The following is a 20,058-nucleotide window of genomic DNA, read 5'->3' as shown; positions in this document are numbered from 1 at the left end:
GCACCTTTTTTTCTACAAAAAAAGCACTGTTGATAACACCCTGATCGTCCCCATCTCATCTGCCCACAACCTCGGTGTCATCTTTGACTCCTCCCTCTCCTTCTCTGCGCATATCCAGCAGATAGCCAAGACCTGTTGCTTCTTCCTCTATAACATTAGCAAAATTCGCCCCTTCCTCTCCGAGCACACCGCCCGAACTCTCATCCACTCTCTCATTACCTCTCACCTTGACTACTGCAACCTACTCCTCACCGGCCTCCCACTTAGCCATCTAACCCCCCTTCAATCCATTCAGAACTCTGCCGCAGGTCTTATCTTCCGCCTTAACCGATATACTCATATCACCACTCTCCTCAAGTCACTTCACTGGCTTCCGATCAGATACCGCATACAGTTCAAGCTTCTCCTATTAACCTACAAATGCACTCGATCTGCAGCCCCTCCTTACCTCTCTACCCTCATCTCCCCTTACGTTCCTACCCGCAGTGGCGTACCTAGGGTAGTTGACACCCGGGGCCGGTCATTTTTTAACCCCCCCCCCCCCCCAAATCCAGTACTAGGCATACCGAGAATACAAAACACTCAGGACCTATAGCGCAATTCTACCATACCATAAGCAGTCATTTATACAAGTCACACAAGCATCTTAAACGCTACAGTGAGCACTAGAACATCAATTCACCTATTGTAAAACGAAAACAGACAGATTAGTACAGATCGTCGATCCTGCACAGTCAATGCCAACCGAAAGCCATGTCTTTTTCACAAACACAGATACACCCTAATCCACTATAGAATAAGTAATCATAAACTTTCTATTTAGACAAAAATTAAACTGAACCCCCAAGATGCCAGACTCTGCATACAATGCAACACTACAGAAACAGAAAATGTCCCCTGGTACTGTGCAAAATATAAAGACAGCAGATGTAAATTTGAAAAAACTAACAAATACCAATCACCACTTTACAAATTAACAAATAGAAATAAAACAAATACAGAAAATAAAATAATACCATTTTATTGGACTAATACATTTAGCTTTCAGAGGCCAAAACCTCCGTCCTCAGGTCAGTACAGTATAGTGCTGTTACAGTATCTTATCCTGACCTGAGGAAGGAGGTTTTGTTCTCTGAAAGTTACAGTAAGTCAAAATGCATTAAAATTAGTCCAATAAAAAGATTACCTTATTTACATGTTCTATTTTTAAACAACACAGCTACAATACTATATCCTAAAGCAAAATAATAAAAATATATATTTACAGTTTGTTGTCTCTGGTTTCTGCTTTCCTCATCTTCTTTTCACTGTCTTCCTTCCATCCAGGATCTGTCTTCGCTCTCTCTCTGCCATCCAGTGTCTGCCCTCTCTAATGTCCCTTCCATCCACTGTCTGCCCTCTCTCTCCCTTCCATCCACCATTTGCCCTGGTCTGCCCTCTTTCTCTCTCCCCCTTCCACCCACCATCTGACCTTTCTCTCTGCCCCTTCAATCCGTCTGCCCTCCCTCTCCCATCCATCCAGGGTCTGCCCTCCCTCATGCTCCCCACTTCCTTCCAGGGTCTGTTGTCCCCTCTCTCTCTGCCCCCCCCCCTTTTCAGCCCCCAGTTCCACCTGCCCCTAGTTCCAGCCCCAGCCCACATCTCCCACCGGCCCCCCTTTTCAGCCCCACTATCCCACCAGTCCCCAGCCCTTTTCTCCCATCAGTCCTGAGCTTCAGCCCCCAGCCACTTCTCCCTGTCCCCTTTTCAGCCCCTAGTTTCAACCCCAGCCCTTTTCTCTCACCAGTCCTGAGCTTCAGCCCCAGCCAGTTCTCCCTGTCCTCTTTAAAGCCCCCAGTTTCAGCCCCTGCCCCGTTTCAGCCCACAGTTCTAGCACTAGCCCCCTTATCCCAAATACCCTCCTTTTCAGCCCCCAGTTCCAGCCCCCTTCATCCACCACATGCTTTGCAACCCCCCTTTTCAGCCCCAGACCCATTCTCCCACCTGCCCCAGGCATGGACCCATTCTCCCTCCTGCCCCCTTGTCGGACCCCAGTTCCAGCTTCAGACCCCTCCCCTCTGAGCACCCCCACCCCTCCCCAATCCCCTTCTTCCCTGTGAGCACCCCTCTCAGCTCCCCCACCCCTCCCCAGTTCCCTTCTCCCCTCTGAGAACCCCTCTCAGCTCCCCCACCCCTCCCCAGTTCCCTTGTCCCCTCTGCGAACCCCTCTGAGCTCCCCCACCCCTCCCCAGTTCCCTTCTCCCTTCTGTGAACCCCTCTGAGCTCCCCCCACCCCTCCCCAGTTCCCTTCTCCCTTCTGCGAACCCCTCTGAGTTCCCCCCACCCCTCCCCAATTCCCTTCTGCAAACTCCTCTGAGCTCCCCCACCCTTCCCCAGTTCCCTTCAACCCTCTGCGAACCCCTCTGAGCTCCCCCACCCCTCCCCAGTTCCCTTCAACCCTCTGTGAACCCCTCTGAGCTCCCCACCCCTCCCCAGTTCCCTTCTCCCTTCTGCGAACCCCTCTGAGTTCCCCCCACCCCTCCCCAATTCCCTTCTGCGAACTCCTCTGAGCTCCCCCACCCCTCCCCAGTTCCCTTCAACCCTCTGCGAACCCCTCTGAGCTCCCTCACCCCTCCCCAATTCCCTTCTCCCCTCTGAGCTCCCCCACCTCCTTCTCCCATCTGAGCCCCCCCCTCCGTGGAGAGCGACAGAGCCCTCTTCTCCTGCCACCATCCTGCGTTTTTTTTTTTTTTTAAATCCATGCAGCGACGCAGGCAGCGCCTCGTGTCTGCCCTGCTGTGTGCTGTCAAAAAAGAAAATCGCTTCGCCGGCGTCGGGCCTTCTCTCGCTATGTCCCGCCCTCGAGGAAATAGGAAGTTACCTCAAAAGTGGGCGGGACATAGCGAGAGAAGGCCCGACGCCGGCGAAGCGATTTTCTTTTTTGACAGCACACAGCAGGGCAGACACGAGGCGCTGCCTGCGTTGCTCGCTGAATGGATTTTTTAAAAAAACGCAGGGTGGTGGCAGGAGACAACGAAGCACCCCCCACCCGTCGACACCCGGGGCGGACCGCCCCCACCGCCCCCCCTTGGTACGCCACTGCCTACCCGTAACCTCCGCTCTCAAGACAAATCCCTCCTTTCAGTACCCTTCTCCACCACCACCAACTCTAGGCTTCGCCCTTTCTGCCTCGCCTCACCCCATGCTTGGAACAAACTCCCTGAGCCCATACGCCGGGCCCCCTCCCTGCCCATCTTCAAATCATTGCTCAAAGCCCACCTCTTCAATGTCGCCTTCGGCACCTAATCACTACACCTCTTCTCAGGAAATCTCAACTACCCCAACTTGACATTTCGTCCTTTAGATTGTAAGCTCTTCTGAGCAGGGAGCGTCCTTATTCGTTAATTTGTACAGCGCTGCGTAACCCTAGTAGCGCTCTAGAAATGTTAAGTAGTAGTGTGTGACAAATCCCAGGATCACAGATCTCACACTGTGATCCCTATAGAGGAGGCTGCACAGGAATACAAGGTCTGTATCAGTAGCTTTATTATCACACAGTGATTCCCATAGTGGAGGAGAAGCTTAGTGGTTATTGCAGCTGACTTTACTTCTGGGTTTGATTCCCACTGCAACTCTGTGACTCTGGGCAAGTCACTTAACCCTCTGTTGCCCCAGGTCTAATCTTGTGTGTAAGTTTAGCTAGCCTTCTGCAGAGATCAGTATCCGTATTGGGTCTAGTTTCAGTAAAGAGCAGGGCAGCTGGAGGAGGACAGTAGCTCTGAGTCAGGGTCTTTCTTTGATCTATCTCCCAACAGTTAATGCTTCACACCTCCTTAGCCCAGAGAATCTTCTAGGGTTTGTCTGGAGACAGAGGGGAGGCAGGGGGGAGGGGAGAGGGACTTCAAGGCCCTTTCAGGTAATTGTTAGCGGGGAGGGGGCTTGTTACATTTGCTTCCTGGCCAGTTGGCTCAGAGGGAGAGGTGCTTGGGAGACAATGGTGGGGTATTTAGCTTAATTGCTCTTTGGAATGTGTTAGGCAGAGGATTCTAGTGCTTGAATATTGGTTTTAGATTTCACTGGAGTTTTCACAGTCATGTATAGTCAGCAGTCTTGCTTCTCTAGCTGAATGCTCACTTGTGTGCAGACCACTCAATGTCAGGCTGATTCACTCACAGGCAGATGATCAAACTCACTACAAGTTACAGTGTGAAACAGGAACTGAATTCTTGCTCTCATTTCCTGTAAGAATCATGGCTGCTGCAAACCCTGCTGAGAGTCTGCAAGATGAAGCTTCTTGTTCTATCTGTCTGGATTATTTTACAGATCCGGTGATGACAGACTGTGGACACAACTTCTGCCGCTCCTGTATCACTCAGACCTGGAAGGGGAGAGACACAAACTTCCCCTGTCCCCAGTGCAGAAAAAGATCCAGGCAGAGGAATCTCAGACCAAACAGGCAGCTGGGAAATATTACGGAAATGGAGAAAAAGCTCAGCCAGACTTCAGTGAGACTCAAAGAGGAGAATCTGTGTGAGGAACATGAAGAGAAACTGAAGCTGTTTTGTGAAGAGGATCAGAAACTTATCTGCCTTATTTGTAGAGAGTCCCAGGATCACAGATCTCACACCGTGATCCCTATAGAGGAGGCTGCACAAGAATACAAGGTGGGTGTATTTAATGAAATTACTGAAAATGTACATTTTCAGTCTCATAAAACTAGGAGTTGAATTAGCAGAGTTTGAAACATGAGCAGTAAGATCAATCATCAAAACTTGAACCCTGGCTGCTGTCTATGTAAGCATCTTCCATATACTTTCAGGGGTCAATACTCAGCCTCCGTACTGTACCCAAGAGCCTAAACAGGTAAAATTAGGGCACCTTGTGCAGTTTACCTGGTTAGGGGGGGAAGGGAAATAGGACGATATGCCCTCCCGCGGGAGGTGGTGGAGATGAAAACGGTAACGGAGTTCAAACATGCGTGGGATATGCATAGAGGAATCCTGTGCAGAAGGAATGGATCCTCAGAAGCTTAGCTGAAATTGGGTGGCGGAGCAGTTGGGGGGAAGAGGGGGTGGTGGTTGGGAGGCGAGGATAGGGGAGGGCGGACTTATACGGTCTGTACCAGAGCCGGTGATGGGAGGCGGGACTGGTGGTTGGGAGGCGGGAAATACTGCTGGGCAGACTTATATGGTCTGTGCCCTGAAAAAGACAGGTACAAATTCAAGGTAAGGTATACACATATGAGTTTGTCTTGGGCAGACTAGATGGACCATGCAGGTCTTTTTCTGCCGTCATCTACTATGTTACTATGTTACTGCCTTTCTGTGCCTTTTACAACTCCAGTTCCACCCTTACTCTGCTCCTGGATCAGCCGTCCACAGCTGTGGAGGCAGTGGCGTAGCAAGGGGGCTGCCATCCGGGCCGGGGCGGTTCGCCATTGCACCCCCCCCCCCGGGTGCAGCACGAAGACATCCCCCCCCTCGGTGCATCGACACCCCCCCCCCCCCCGCTGACCCAGTGCCTACCCTCCTCCGTCCAACTCCCGCACCCTACCTTTAAAAAAAATATCGGAATCCGAGGTGAGGCGTAGCGTCTCGCGCCTGCTTGTAAAAGAAGTGCGGACCTGTCTCATCGGGCCTTCTCTCACTCTGTCTGTCCCGCCCTTGCGGAAATAGGAAGTTGCGTCAGAGGAGGGCGGGACAGATAGAGCGAGAGAAGGCCCGATGAGATGGGTCCACACTTCTTTTACATGCAGGCGCGAGGCGCTACGCCTCACCTCGGATTCCGATATTTTTTTAAAGGTAGGGTGCGGGAGTTGGATGGAGGAGGGTAGGCACTGGGTCGGGGGGGGGTGTCGATACGCCGAGGGGGGGATGACATCGTGGTGCACCCGGGGGGGGGGAGCTGGCAGGGAGCACCCCCCCCCCCTGAGCTGACACCCGGGGCGGACCGCCCCTCCTGCCCCCCCCTTGCTACGCCACTGCGTGGAGGTCTCTGCCAAAATCCAGGAGCAAAGTAATTAAGTGCTGTTTAATATCGGATCATGGCCAGTTCAGAACCTACCCTGCCTGGTTATATCACTTTGAATTTTAACCTCTCAGAATTCAATTATCTTAAATAAATGATCTAAAGTGGAAGGAACATCTCACATTTACTGTTGAGTCAGAAATTGTGGTTATAAAATAATCACATGCTAATCAAGGATGTTTTAATGTTCACAGGAAAAGCTTAAAATGCACTTGAAGCCTGTGAAAAAGGATCTGGAAGATCTTCTGAAGTTTGAATCTACTGAAGGGAAGAAAGCTGAAGAGCTGAAGGTGGGTGTCTGTGTCTCCTCCTGATCCAGTTTCTGCAGGGTTTTTTTCCCTCTCACTACATCAATCCCCAGAATCACCTGAATAAGAGAATATTCCGTATCATCAAGCAGATCAATCCATAGACTGGTGGGTTGTGTCCAACTACCAGCAGGTGGAGATAGAGAGCAATCCTTTTGCCTCCCTATATGTGGTAATGTGCTGCCGGAAACATAAACATAGTAACATAGTAGATGACGGCAGAAAAAGACCTGCATGGTCCATCCAGTCTGCCCAACAAGATAAACTCATATGTGTATACCTTACCTTGATTTGTACTATTCAGGGCACAGACCGTACAAGTCTGCCCAGCAGTATTTCCCGCCTCCCAACCACCAGTCCCGCCTCCCATCACTAGCTCTGGCACAGACCGTATAAGTCTGCCCTCCACTATCCTCGCCTCCCAACCACCAACCCCTCTTCCCCCACCTGCTCCGCCACCCAATTTTGGCTAAGCTTCTGAGGATCCATTCCTACTGCACAGGATTCCTTTATGCATATCCCATGCATGTTTGAATTCCGTTACCGTTTTCATCTCCACCACCTCCCGCGGGAGGGCATTCCAAGCATCCACCACCCTCTCCGTGAAAAAATACTTCCTGACATCTTTTTTGAGTCTGCCCCCCTTCAATCTCATTTCATGTCCTCTCGTTCTACCGCCTTCCCATCTCCGGAAAAGATTTTTTTGCGGATTAATACCTTTCAAGTATTTGAACGTCTGTATCATATCGCCCCTGTTCCTCCTTTCCTCCAGGGTATACATGTTCAGGTCAGCAAACTCCTCAGTATGTTCTCTATCTCAGCAGGTGGTGGTCACACAAAGCAGCAGCTCTGGCTAGGTCTCCAAGCCTAATTGACACCCTACCTTTACTCCTCCTCCTGCTATCCGCGGGAGACATTAATCCTAATCCAGGCCCCCCTCACCTGTCCTCCTCCTATCCATGCAAACGATTCCGTGATGTCTCCAATCTCATTTCTATTCCCCTCCTCCCCCCCTCTTCCCTCCCCTTCTCATGTGCCTTGTGGAATGCCCACTCGGTCTGCAACAAACTGCCCTTCACCCACGATCTCTTCATCTCTCGTTCCCTTCAACTGCTCGCCCTAACTGAAACCTGGCTCTCCCCTGACGACTCTGCCTCAGTCGCGGCCCTTTGTCATGGAGGTTATCTCTTCTCCCACACTCCCCGCCCAGCTGGCCGCGGTGGAGGCGTCGGGCTACTACTCTCGCCCTCCTGTAGTTTCCAACCCCTCCTCCTACCGCAGTCTCACTGCTTCTCATCCTTTGAAGTTCACTCCATCCAGCTATTCTACCCATTGTCACTCAGAGTGGCAGTCATTTACCGCCCCCCCCCTAATAAATCCCTCTCTTCCTTCCTCACCGACTTCGATGCCTGGCTTTCCGTTTTTCTAGAACCCTCATCTCCGTCCCTCATTCTCGGAGACTTTAACATACACGTTGATGACCAATCCGACCCTCACGCTTCTCAGTTCCTCACTCTAACATCCTCCTTCAACCTCCAGCTATGCTCCACCTCCCCTACTCACCGAGACGGCCACTGTCTCGACCTCGTCCTCTCCTCCTCCGGCTCTTCCTCTAATTTCCACGCTTCAGCTCTTCCTCTCTCCGATCATCACCTAATCACCTTCACACTTCTTCATCCCCCCCCCCCCCAGCCCCGTCCAACTTTAACCACTACCTCCAGGAATCTCCAGGCTATTGACCCTCCCACCCTATCCTCTAGTATTTCTAATCTCCTCCCCTCCATCATGTCCTCCGAGTCTGTCGACAAGGCTGTCTCCGCTTACAATGCCACTCTCTTCTCTGCTCTGGACACTCACGCACCATCCACCTCCTGTCCCACTAAGCGTGCTAATCCCCAGCCCTGGCTGACCCCTTGCATCCGCTACCTTCGCTCCTGTGCCCGATCTGCTGAACGCCTCTGGAGGAAATCTCGCACCCATTCAGACTTCCTTCACTACAAATTCATGCTATCCTCCTTCCACTCCTCCCTATTCCATGCCAAACAGGACTATTACACTCAATTGACCAACTTTGTCAGCTCCAATCCCCATCGTCTCTTTGCCACCCTTAACTCCCTCCTCAAAGTGCCCTCCGCTCCCACCCCCCCCTTCGCTCTCTCCTCAATCACTGGCTGATTACTTCCGCGACAAGGTGCAAAAGATCAACCTTGAGTTCACTACCAAGTCATCTCCTCTTCACCCTTCAACCCTCGCCCTCAACCAACCAACCCAGGCCTCTTTCTCCTCCTTTCCTGTCATCACCGAGGAGGAAACCGCTCGCCTTCTTTCCTCCTCGAAATGCACCACCTGCTCTTCTGATCCCATCCCCACCAACTTACTTAACATCATCTCTCATACTGTCACCCCCTCCATCTGTCATATCCTCAACCTCTCTCTCTCTACTGCAACTGTCCCTGACACCTTCAAGCACGCCGTAGTCATACCTCTCCTCAAAAAACCATCACTTGACCCTACCTGTCCCTCCAACTACCGCCCCATCTCCCTCCTACCCTTCCTCTCCAAAACACTTGAGCGTGCCGTTCACAGCCGCTGCCTTGATTTTCTCTCCTCTCATGCCATCCTCGATCCACTTCAATCCGGTTTTCACCCTCTACACTCGACAGAAACAGCACTCTCTAAAGTCTGTAATGACCTGTTCCTTGCCAAATCCAGAGGTCACTACTCCATCCTCATCCTCCTTGATCTATCCGCCGCTTTTGACACTGTCAATCATGACTTATTTCTTGCCACACTGTCCTAATTTGGGTTCCAGGGCTCTGTCCTCTCCTGGTTCTCCTCCTATCTCTCCCACCGCACCTTCAGAGTCCAGTCTCATAGTTCTTCCTCCACCCCCATCCCCCTATCTGTTGGTGTTCCCCAGGGATCTGGCCTTGGACCCCTTCTCTTCTCAATCTACACCTCCTCCCTGGACTCCCTGATCTCATCTCATGGTTTCCAGTATCATCTCTATGCTGATGACACCCAGCTGTATCTCTCCACACCAGACATCACCGCGGAGACCCAGGCAAAGGTATCAGCCTGCTTATCCGACATTGCTGCCTGGATGTCCAACCGCCACCTGAAGCTGAACATGTCCAAGACCGAGCTCATCGACTTTCCACCAAAACCCACTTCTCCTCTTCCTCCACTTTCTATCTCAGTTGATAACACCCTCATCCTCCCCGTCTCATCTGCCCGCAACCTCGGAGTCATCTTTGACTCCTCCCTCTCCTTCTCTGCGCATATCCAGCAGATAGCCAAGACCTGTCGCTTCTTCCTCTTTAACATCAGCAAAATTTGCCCTTTCCTCTCTGAACACACCACCCGAACTCTCGTCCACGCTCTCATTACCTCTTGCCTTGACTACTGCAACTTACTCCTCACAGGCCTCCCACTTAGCCATCTATCAGCCATCTAGCCATCTTAGCCACTTCAGTCTGTTCAGAACTCTGCTGCACGTCTTATATTCCGCAAGAACCGATACACTCATATCACCCCTCTCCTCAGGTCACTTCACTGGCTTCCAATCAGATACCGCATTTAATTCAAGCTTCTCCTTCTTACCTACAAATGCACTTAGTCTGCTGCCCCTCACTACCTCTCTACCCTCATCTCCCCTTACGTTCCCGCCCGTAACCTCCGTTCACAGGACAAATCCCTCCTCTCATTACCCTTCTTCACCACCGCCAACTCCAGGCTCCGCCCATTCTGCCTCGCCTCACCCTATGCCTGGAACAACCTTCCTGAGCCCATACGCCAAGCCCCCTCCCTGCCCATCTTCAAGTCTCTGCTTAAAACTCACCTCTTCATTGCTGCGTTCGGCACCTAACTTACCGTTCAGTAAATCTAAACTGCCCCAATTTGACCGTTCACTTGTCTACTAGATTGTAAGCTCTTTGAGCAGGGACTGTCCTATGTTAAATTGTACAGCGCTGCGTAACCCTAGTAGCGCTTTAGAAATGTTTAGTAGTAGTAGTAATTGTTTAGGTTTTTGTTGAGTACCTGGGGTTGAGGGCTCTTCGTGAGCAAGTGTAAACCTGGTGGTGCCAGGTCCCTCCTTTTCTCCCCTCTCCTGCTGGCTCCATTAAAAAAAAAATATTTTTTTTTTAATGGGCAAAATAGACGTCTTTGAGATAGAAACGTCTTTGCCTGCAGCTACTACTACTATTACTACTACTATTTAACATTTCTAAAGCTCTATTAGGGTTACGCAGCACTGTACAATTTAACATAGAGGGACAGTCCCTGCTCAAAGAGCTTACAATCTAAAAGACAAGTGAACAGTCAGTCCGAAAGGGGCAGTCAAATTGGGGCAGTCTGGATTTCCTGAACAGTGCCGAACGCAGCATTGAAGAGGTGGGCTTTAAGCAAAGACTTGAAGATGGGCAGGGAGGGGGCTTGGCATAAGGGCTCAGGAAGGTTGTTCCAAGCATAGGGTGAGGCGAGGCAGAATGGGCGGAGCCTAGAGTTGGCGGTGGTGGAGAAGGGTAATGAGAGGAGGGATTTGTCCTGTGAACGGAGGTTACGGGCGGGAACGTAAGGGGAGATGAGGGTAGAGAGGTAATGAGGGGCAGCAGACTGAGTGCATATGTAGGTAAGAAGGAGAAGCTTGAATTGAATGCGGTATCTGATTGGAAGCCAGTGAAGTGACCTGAGGAGAGGGGTGATATGAGTGTATCGGTTCTTGCGGAATATAAGACGTGCAGCAGAGTTCTGAACAGATTGAAGGGGGGCTAGATGGCTAAGTGGGAGGCCGGTGAGGAGTAAGTTGCAATAGTCAAGGCGAGAGGTAATGAGAGTGTGGACAAGAGTTCGGGTGGTGTGTTCAGAGAGGAAAGGGCGAATTTTGCTGATGTTAAAGAGGAAGAAGCGACAGGTCTTGGCTATCTGCTGGATATGCGCAGAGAAGGAGAGGGAGGAGTCAAAGATGACTCCAAGGTTGCGGGCAGATGAGACGGGGAGGATGAGGGTGTTATCAACTGAGATAGAAAGTGGAGGAAGAGGAGAAGTGGGTTTTGGTGGAAAGATGATGAGTTCGGTCTTGGACATGTTCAGTTTCAGGTGGCGGTTGGACATCCAGGCAGCAATGTCGGATAAGCAGGCTGATACCTTTGCCTGGGTCTCCGCGGTGATGTCTGGTGTGGAGAGATACAGCTGGGTGTCATCAGCATAGAGATGATACTGGAAACCATGAGATGAGATCAGGGAGCCCAGGGAGGAGGTGTAGATTGAGAAGAGAAGGGGTCCATGGACAGATCCCTGGGGGACACCGACAGATAGCGGGATGGGGGTGGAGGAAGATCCATGAGAGTGAACTCTGAAGGTGCGGTGGGAGAGATAGGAGGAGAACCAGGAGAGGGCAGAGCCCTGGAACCCAAATGAGGACAGTGTGACAAGAAGTAGATCATGATTGACAGTGTCAAAAGCGGCGGATAGATCGAGGAGGATGAGGATGGAGCTACTCACTGGGACTTCAAATTGTTGCAGCTCGGAGCAAGAAGCAGGTAATTTTACCTTTTCTAGCGGGCAGGGGGTTCCCCGAACGGTCTCCTCGTGGCTAATGGCGTCGGAAAGCAAGAGCACGAAACGGCGCTCCCCGGACCACGTGCGCGCGTCTAGCGGGGAAGCGGTGGACTCGCAGGCCGGAACGCCTTTTTCGGAGTCGGGCGAGTTACCCGGTTTTTCCTCCGGTGCGGCGGTTTTTCCCGCCTTGTGCGCCCATCCCCTACTGTTGGCCGGCCACGCTCCTCGGTCGGCTTCTTCTTGGGCCACCCTCGAGGTAGGAGACGTTAATAATATGGTCGCCCTTGACTCGAGTGACGGTAGCAAGTTGGCAAAATTAAAGCGCCATTCTTCCCACGCGGCTCCTTCACGGAGTGTCGCGATGGACGCCATTTTGGATGAGCAGCGCGCCTCTCCCCTGCTCTCGCGAGCGCAGGTTGAGAGTGCCTCTAGGGCCGTGGCCCAGGCTTCAGAAGTGCATAGACTGGGGGTTTCTCCCCTGAGTTCGTTTTGCTGCTGCATCAGGCTTTTCTTATGCAAAACGCTGCCCCTGCTCCCCTTTCTGATAAGGGTGATGAGGCTTCTGTGATCAAACGCCCTCGGGTGGATCTCCAGGCCCTAGGGGACTCCGTCTCCTCTGATGTGGATGAGGGCAGCGTATCTGAGTTCTCCCAACGGTCCTTAGGGGATTCCTTGGAGGAGACGGATCCTCGCTCGGATTGAGCGGATGACCCCTCTGCAGCGCGGCTTTTTTCGCTCAGAGGATTTGCCTAACCTGTTAGTGCAGGCCATGAGCATTTTGAAAATTTCCTTTCCGGAGGAAGGCCCTCTCTCAGCCTCAGCTGGCTCTGCCATCATGCTGGGAACTAAGCGCCCGCCTAGAACCTTCCACGTTCATGAGGCCATGCAGACTTTAATTTCGGCTCAATGGGATTCCCCTGAAGCGAGCCTTAAAGTGGCCAGGGCTATGTCCCATCTGTACCCGCTGCCTGAGGGTGAACGGGAGGCCTTTTTCTGGCCTACGGTGGACTCTTTAATCACTGCGGTGACTAAGAAGACAGCCCTGCCTGTGGAAGGTGGCACTGCCCTGAAGGACGCCCAGGACAGGAGATTGGAGGCAGCCTTAAAGTCGGCCTTTGAGGCGGCCGTCCTGAGTTTGCAAGCCTCGTTTTGCGGCTCCTATGTGGCCAGGGCGTGCCTGACTGTTTTGCAGCGGGCTTCCCCCTCAGATCCTTCCTTGAGGGCGGATTGGCCGGCCCTAGAGTCGGGCTTGGCCTGCTTGGCAGACTTACTCTATGATGTCTTGAGAGCCTCAGCTAAAGGTATGGCTCAGACTGTCTCTGCCTGGCGGTGGCTATGGCTTAAGCACTGGTCAGCTGACCATGCATCCAAATCTCGCCTCGCCAAGTTGCCTTTTAAAGGCAAGCTGCTCTTTGGGGACGAGCTAGACAAGATCGTGACGGAGCTTGGCACGTCTAAAGGCAAGAAGTTGCTGGAGGTCAGGGCACGGGCCGGCAATGCTCGCCCTAGTTCCTCCAAGGGTCGATTTCAGGAAGCCTGTTGATATCGCCCGTGCAAGTCGACTTCTTCCTCTTCCTTCAAGCGGAATTTCTCCCCCAAGCAGCATTCCTTTCGCAGAGACCGCCGTCCCGGAGGTTCGTCCTCCGGCCCTCCCCCAGGGTCTCGTACCCAATGACGGGGCCCAGGTCCATGGCCCAGAGCGGATAGGAGGACGGCTGTCCTTGTTTCTGGGAGAGTGGACCAGGGTAACTTCAGACGCTTGGGTTCTGGAAGTCATCAGAGACGGCTACAAGTTGGAGTTCTGCCGGCCCCTGAGAGACGGGTTCGTGAACTCTCCCTGCAAGTCTCCAGTCAAAGCTGCGGCAGTGCAGCAGACTTTGGGCAACCTGATCCGCCTGGGCGCGGTGGTCCCAGTGCCAGTAGATCAACTTGGCAAGGGATGTTACTCCATTTACTTTGTGGTGCCAAAGAAAGGAGGTTCTGCTCGCCCTATTCTCGACCTCAAGTGAGTCAATCGGGCCTTGAAAGTTCGGCACTTCCGGATGGAGACTCTCCGCTCCGTGATAGCTGCGGTAAAAGAGGGAGAATTCCTGACATCCTTGGACATCAAGGAAGCCTACTTGCATATTCCCATCTGGCCGCCTCATCAGCGCTTCCTGCGCTTTGCAATACTGGGCCGACACTTCCAGTTCCGAGCCCTCCCGTTCGGTTTGGCTACGGCTCCGCGGACCTTTTCCAAAGTAATGATCATCGTGGCTTATCTCCGCAAGGAAGGAATACAAGTCCATCCCTACCTGGACTACTGGCTGATCCACGCCCCCTCTTATGCAGAGTGTGGGAGAGCTACAGAAAGGGTTATTGCTCTTCTCAGCTCCCTGGGATGGATCGTCAACTGGGAGAAAAGTCAGCTGCGCCCGACTCAGTCCCTGGAGTATCTGGGAGTTTGATTTGATACCCAAGTGGGCAGAGTGTTCCTGCCAGACAACCGGAGCGTCAAGCTTCGGGCCCAGGTGACCCAGTTCCTAGCCTCTTTTACACTTCGGGCTTGGGATTATGTGCAGTTGTTGAGCTCCATGACGGCCACGATGGAAGTAGTGCCCTGGGCCAGGGCCCACATGAGACCACTACAGCACTCTCTCCTGTGGTGATGGATTCCAGTTTTGGAGGATTACGCTGTGCAGTTTCGGAGGATTACGCTGTGCGCCTTCCCTTGGATCCAACAGTGCACTCAGCGCTGAGTTGGTGACTGAGGCCAGACAAGCTGTCTGCAGGAATGCCTCTCACGACCCCGGAGTGGATGGTCGTTACGACGGACGCCTGTTTGACGGGCTGGGGAGCCCACTGCCTGGGAAGGACAGCGCAGGGGATCTGGTCTCCTGCAGAGGCGAAGTGGTCCATCAACCTCCTGGAACTCCGAGCCATTCGGTTGGCGCTTCTAGAGTTTCTCCCGGTACTGGTGCTGAGGCCAGTACGGGTCCTGACGGACAATGCCACGGCTGTGGCCTATGCCAATCGCCAGGGAGGTACCAGGAGCGCCCCTCTAGCCAAGGAGGCCATGAAGCTATGCCTGTGGGCGGAAGCGAATCTGTAACAGCTGTCAGCGGCTCACATTGCGAGGGTCATGAATGTCAAGGCGGACTTTCTCAGTCACCATACTTTGGATCCCGGAGAGTGGCAGCTCTCTGCTCGGGCGTTCTTGGACATCACGCAACGCTGGGGCCAGCCGAGCTTGGATCTGATGGCGTCCTCGGCCAATTGCCAAGAGCCACGCTTTTTCAGCAGAAGACGGGACCCTCGATCGCTGGGAGTCGATGCTCTCCTCCAGCAGTGACTGGTGCAGGAGCTTCTCAACGTGTTCCCACCATGGCCCATGATGGGCAGAGTTCTAGGCCGGGTGGCAAAGCATCCAAGCCGGGTGATCCTGGTGGGTCCAGATTGGCCCAGACGTCCCTGGTATGCGGACTTAATCAGGCTCTCAGTGGACGGCCCTCTGTGGCTGCCAGCGGAGCGGGGCCTCTTGCATCAGGGTCCCGTAGTGATGGAGGATCCCTCCCCCTTTGGTCTTACGGCCTGGCTGTTGAGCGGAAGCGGCTGAGGAAGAAGGGCTTCTCAGACAAGGTCATCGCCACTATGCTGAGAGCGAGGAAGTGCTCTACTTCTACTGCCAGGGTCTGGCGTACCTTTGCATCGTGGTGTGAGGCAGGCTCTCTATCGCCCTTCACTGCTCCATTATCTTCAGTGTTGGCGTTCCTGCAAGAGGGTCTGAAGAAAGGCCTGTCGCTCAGTTCGCTGAAAGTCCAGGTGGCGGCTCTAGCTTGCTTCAGGAGTCGTCTGAAGGGTGCTTCCCTGGCTTCGCAGCCAGATGTGGTGCGCTTTCTCAAAGGAGTTAATCACCTGCACCCCCCTCTGCACTCGATAGTGCCTACATGGAATCTCAATCTGGTACTATGGGCCTTGCAGAAGCCGCCCTTTGAGCCCTTGTCGAGGGCATCGCTGAAGGACCTGACATTGAAAGCAGTCTTTTTGGTGGCTATCACTTCAGCCAGAAGAGTTTCTGAGCTCCAGGCACTCTCGTGTCGAGAGCCGTTCCTGCGGTTCACTGAGGCAGGAGTGTCGATTCGTCCAGTGCCTTCCTTCTTGCCCAAGATTGTTTCTCGCTTCCATGTGAATCATCAGCTTTGTCTACCCTCCTTTCATAAGGAGGATTACCCAGAAGAGTACTCTGCTCTTAAATGTCTGGATGTTAGACGAGTCATCATCAGATACTTGGAAGTGACCAATGTTTTCCGGAAATCGGATCACCTGTTTGTGCTGTTCGCAGGCCCTCGTAAGGGTCTGCAGGCATCTAAGCCTACTGTGGCATGTTGGGTCAAGGAGACGATTGCGGCGGCTTATGTGGCTGCAGGGAAGATTCTGCCTATTCAGCTGAAGGCGCACTCTACTAGAGCTCAGGCGGCCTCGATGGCAGAATCCAGATTCGTCTCCTTGGAAGAGATTTGTAGAGCGGCTACTTGGTCGTCTGCTCATACCTTTTCAAGACATTACCGCTTGGATGTGGCTGCTCGGGCCGAGGCCCAGTTTGGAGCATCAGTGTTGCGTTCAGGGATTTCCATGTCCCGCCCTGGGTGAGTACTGCTTTGGTTCATCCCACCAGTCTATGGATTGATCTGCTTGATGATATGGAAGGTAAAATTATGTATCATACCTGATCATTTTCTTTCCATTAATCATAGCAGATCAATTCATAGTCCCTCCCAGACATCTGTATTGTTTTTTTGTTCTGGTTATATTTCAGGTTCCAGTTGAGTCTTCAGTTCCTGTTTAGAAGGACTTCATGTTCAAGTTCTTCACATTGGATTTTTCCTTGAGTTGGAACGATTTTGTGTTACAGTGAGCTGCTGCATTCCTCTCCCCCCGTTTCGATGGTGGCTGGATTGATTACTAAATTCTGCCGGCGCTCCCTCCCACTTCGTGCGGCAATAGGGTAGCTTTGTATCCCTCCCGCTTCGGCGGTGTTAGGGTAAGCCAGCTCCTCCCGCGGTTGCAGTAGCAGGATAAGCCAGTCCCCCCCGAGTCGGCAGGCGTGGGTTCCCCTCCCCCGTTTCGGCGGTGGTCAGCTGGGTTGATTCCCCTCTCCCGCTTCGACGGTGGTGAGCTGGGCAGAGTGGATCTGGATGGGAGGGGAGAGCAGGGCCCAGGCAGGGAGAGCGGAGAAATTGCTGTACAGGGAGGGGAGGGAGGAGAATTGCTTGAGATGGATGAATGGATGGAGGTGGGCAGGGGACAGAGGAGCATCAATGGACATGGATGGGAGGGCAGGGCCTATGGAGAGAGGAGAAATTACTTGGTATGGATGGATGGAGGTGCGCAGGGGACAGAGGAGCATGGATGGACATGGATGGGAGGGAAGGGCCCTGGGAGAGAGGAGAAATTGCTTGATATGGATGAATGGAGGTGGGCAGGGGACAAGAGCATCGATGGACATGGATGGGAGGACAGGGCCTAGGGAGAGAGGAGAAATTACTTGATATGGATGGATGGAGGTGGGCAGGGGATAGAGGAGAATGGATGGACATGGATGGGAGGGAAGGGCCCAGGGAGAGAGGAGAAATTGCTTGATATGGATGGATGGAGGTGGGCAGGGGACAGAGGAGCATGGATGGACATGGATGGGAGAGCAGGGCCCAGGGAGAGAGGAGAAATTGCTTGATATGGATGGATGGAGGTGGGCAGGGGAGAGAGGAGAATTGCTGGATATGGATGGATGGAAGGGGACAGGGGAGAGAGGAGGACCCTGCTTTTACTTATGGATATAGAGCAAGAAATGAAGAAGAAAGGAGGAAAGTAAAGAAATAAATGGAAAGGAAGCCCTGGAAACGGAGTTAAGAGGACAGATAGCAGCAGAATCAGATACTGGGCCAGCATGATCAGAAAAACAAAGTCACCAGACAACAAAGGTAGAAAAAAATCATTTTATTTTCATTTTAGTGTTTGTAATATGGCCACTTTGAGAATTTACATCTGTTGTCTTATTTTGCAATGTGTTTCTTTCTGTTTATCTGGTTTTGTGCTGCATTCATAGTCTAACTTCTTAGGATTTCAGGTTAATTTTTGAAGAATTTGAAGAGGGGCTAGCTCTGTTCTGCATGTGTGACTGCAAGGCCAAGTGTCTGAATAGGGATCTGTTTGTTAGATTCTGAGATTGTGCTAACACATTGTTTTTCAGAGTTGGCAAGACTGTCTGTTCTCATATGCTAATTTGGTTTGTGTCATTTAGGGTATAATGGAGCTGTAACAGCTTACAGAAATTATTTATAATGAAAACAAAAACACAAGTTACTTTTCTTCTATACTAGTATAATATTTTCAATGACGCCATGGCTGGTAAAAGGGGTGTGACTACTGTAGGGGCGGAGCCATAGTGATCCCACCCCTGGATGGGTAGGGGCGCCGACTAATAGGCTACAGGAGGGCGCCAGAAACCCTAGGAGGCTCTGCACCCGCCGGAAGTCGGAAGTTCCCTTCCCAGCCAGCCCACCTGCCCGGTGCCCGCCCTCTTCTCCCTCATTTCTCCGCCGGTCCGTCCTTGCCTTCTTGCGTGCCGCTCAGAATTTTAAAACTCATCTTACTTTGGGGTCCCTGCGGCAGCAGTGAAAGGCGAGCAGGCTCGGCGCTTCAGCCTTCCCTTCTCTCTCAGCTCTAGTCCCGCTCTCATTTTCTGTTTCCGCAAGGGTGTGACCAGAGCTGAGAGAGAAGGGAAGGCTGAAGCACCGAGCCTGCTCGCCTTTCACTGTTGCCGCCGGGACCCCGAGGTAAAATGAGTTTTAAAATTCTGGGTGGCACGCAGGAAGGCGAGGACGGACCGGCGGAGGACTGTTGTGGGAGAAGAGGCCAGGCTGGGGTTGGGACTGGCACTCGGAGGAGAGGGGTCCTGGAACTCGGAGGAGGGGGGCCTGGAACTTGGAGGAGGGGGAGAGAGGGGGGCAGGGAGGGGGCGGGGGAATTTCACCACGTTAAAAAAAAAAATTCAGCACCCCCAATCATTTTGAAAAGTTGGCTCCTATGGTTGACACATAGACACACATGATATACATATAGATAAAAATTCCTTTTTTGGTTTATGGCAAGTATTTAGAGAGTAGCCTAGTGGTTAGTGTAGTGGACTTTGATCCTGAGGAACTGAGTTCAATTCCCACTGCAGCTCCTTGTGACTCTGGGTAAGTCACTTAATCCTCCATTGCCCCAGGTACAAATAAGTACCTGTATATACTATGTAAACCGCTTTGAATGTAACTGCAAAAACCACAGAAAGGCGGTATATCAAGTCCGATTTCCATTTCCCTTTCCCCCTTTCCCTTTCTATCTTGGAGCTATTACGTTTTGAGAGGAGTCAAAAATGGTGACCAGAATTCAAAAATGGAGGCTGCTTGTGGTAAGGGGTAAGAATAGCAAAGGAGGGAGACGTCTCTTCTGCTCACTTAGAAACAATATGGGGACAACAGTGGTACTGGGATGGGTACATTGCACCAGGGGCGTATCTGCGTGGGGCCACAGGGGCCTGGGCCCCCGCAGATTTCGCCCTGGCCCCCCTCCCGCCGCCAACCCTCCCCCACTAATGTTGTTTACCTTTGCTGTAGGGGGACCCCAACCCCCGCCAGCCGCCGAGGTCTTCAAAGTTCTTGTTCGTCGTCCTCCGTGGCCATGCTGTACCCTGTTGATTCGGAGTCTGTCTGACGTCGCACCACGTTGTACATGAGTACAACGTGGTGGGACGTCAGACAGACTCCGAATCAGCAGCGTACAGCATGGCCACGGAGGAGGACGACGAAAAAGAACTTTGAAGACCTCGGCGGCTGGCGGGGGTTGGGGTCCCCCGCCAGCTGAAGAATTATTTTTAAAAGCAGGCGGAAGCGGACCTCGGCTGGCGGGGGTTGGGGTCCCCGCCAGCAAAGGTAAACAACGTCAGCGGGGGAGGGTTGGCGGCGGAAGAGGAGGTGGAGAGAGTCGTTGGTGGAAGGGGGGGCTCTGGCAATGGCGGAGGGGGAGTCGTTGGTGGCAGGGGGGGCTCTGGCAATGGCGGGGGGGGTCGGTGGTGCCGGGGGGGGGGCTAAATGTGCCCCCTCCCTCTGGCCCTGGCCCCCCCTACTGCTAGAGTCCAGATATGCCCCTGCATTGCACATGG

General features: G+C 52.7%; 1 protein-coding gene across 1 annotated transcript in view; it reads left to right on the top strand.

Moving 5' to 3' along the window:
• The first annotated feature begins 4,197 nt into the window (after positions 1-4,197).
• Positions 4,198-20,058, top strand: part of LOC115468202 (E3 ubiquitin-protein ligase TRIM39-like) — a 31,022-nt gene continuing 15,161 nt past the window's right edge. Inside the window, exons 1-2 of the mRNA XM_030199738.1 lie at positions 4,198-4,643; positions 6,201-6,296. Of these exons, the coding sequence (XP_030055598.1) occupies positions 4,230-4,643; positions 6,201-6,296 (510 nt within the window). The 5' untranslated portion in view covers positions 4,198-4,229. The remainder of the gene's footprint in view (positions 4,644-6,200; positions 6,297-20,058) is intronic.

The sequence above is a fragment of the Microcaecilia unicolor genome, chromosome 4, assembly GCF_901765095.1.
Source record: "Microcaecilia unicolor chromosome 4, aMicUni1.1, whole genome shotgun sequence".
NCBI lineage: Eukaryota > Metazoa > Chordata > Amphibia > Gymnophiona > Siphonopidae > Microcaecilia > Microcaecilia unicolor.
The sequence above is the reverse complement of the archived record's forward strand: the minus strand, read 5'-3'. Positions and strand labels throughout refer to the sequence as shown.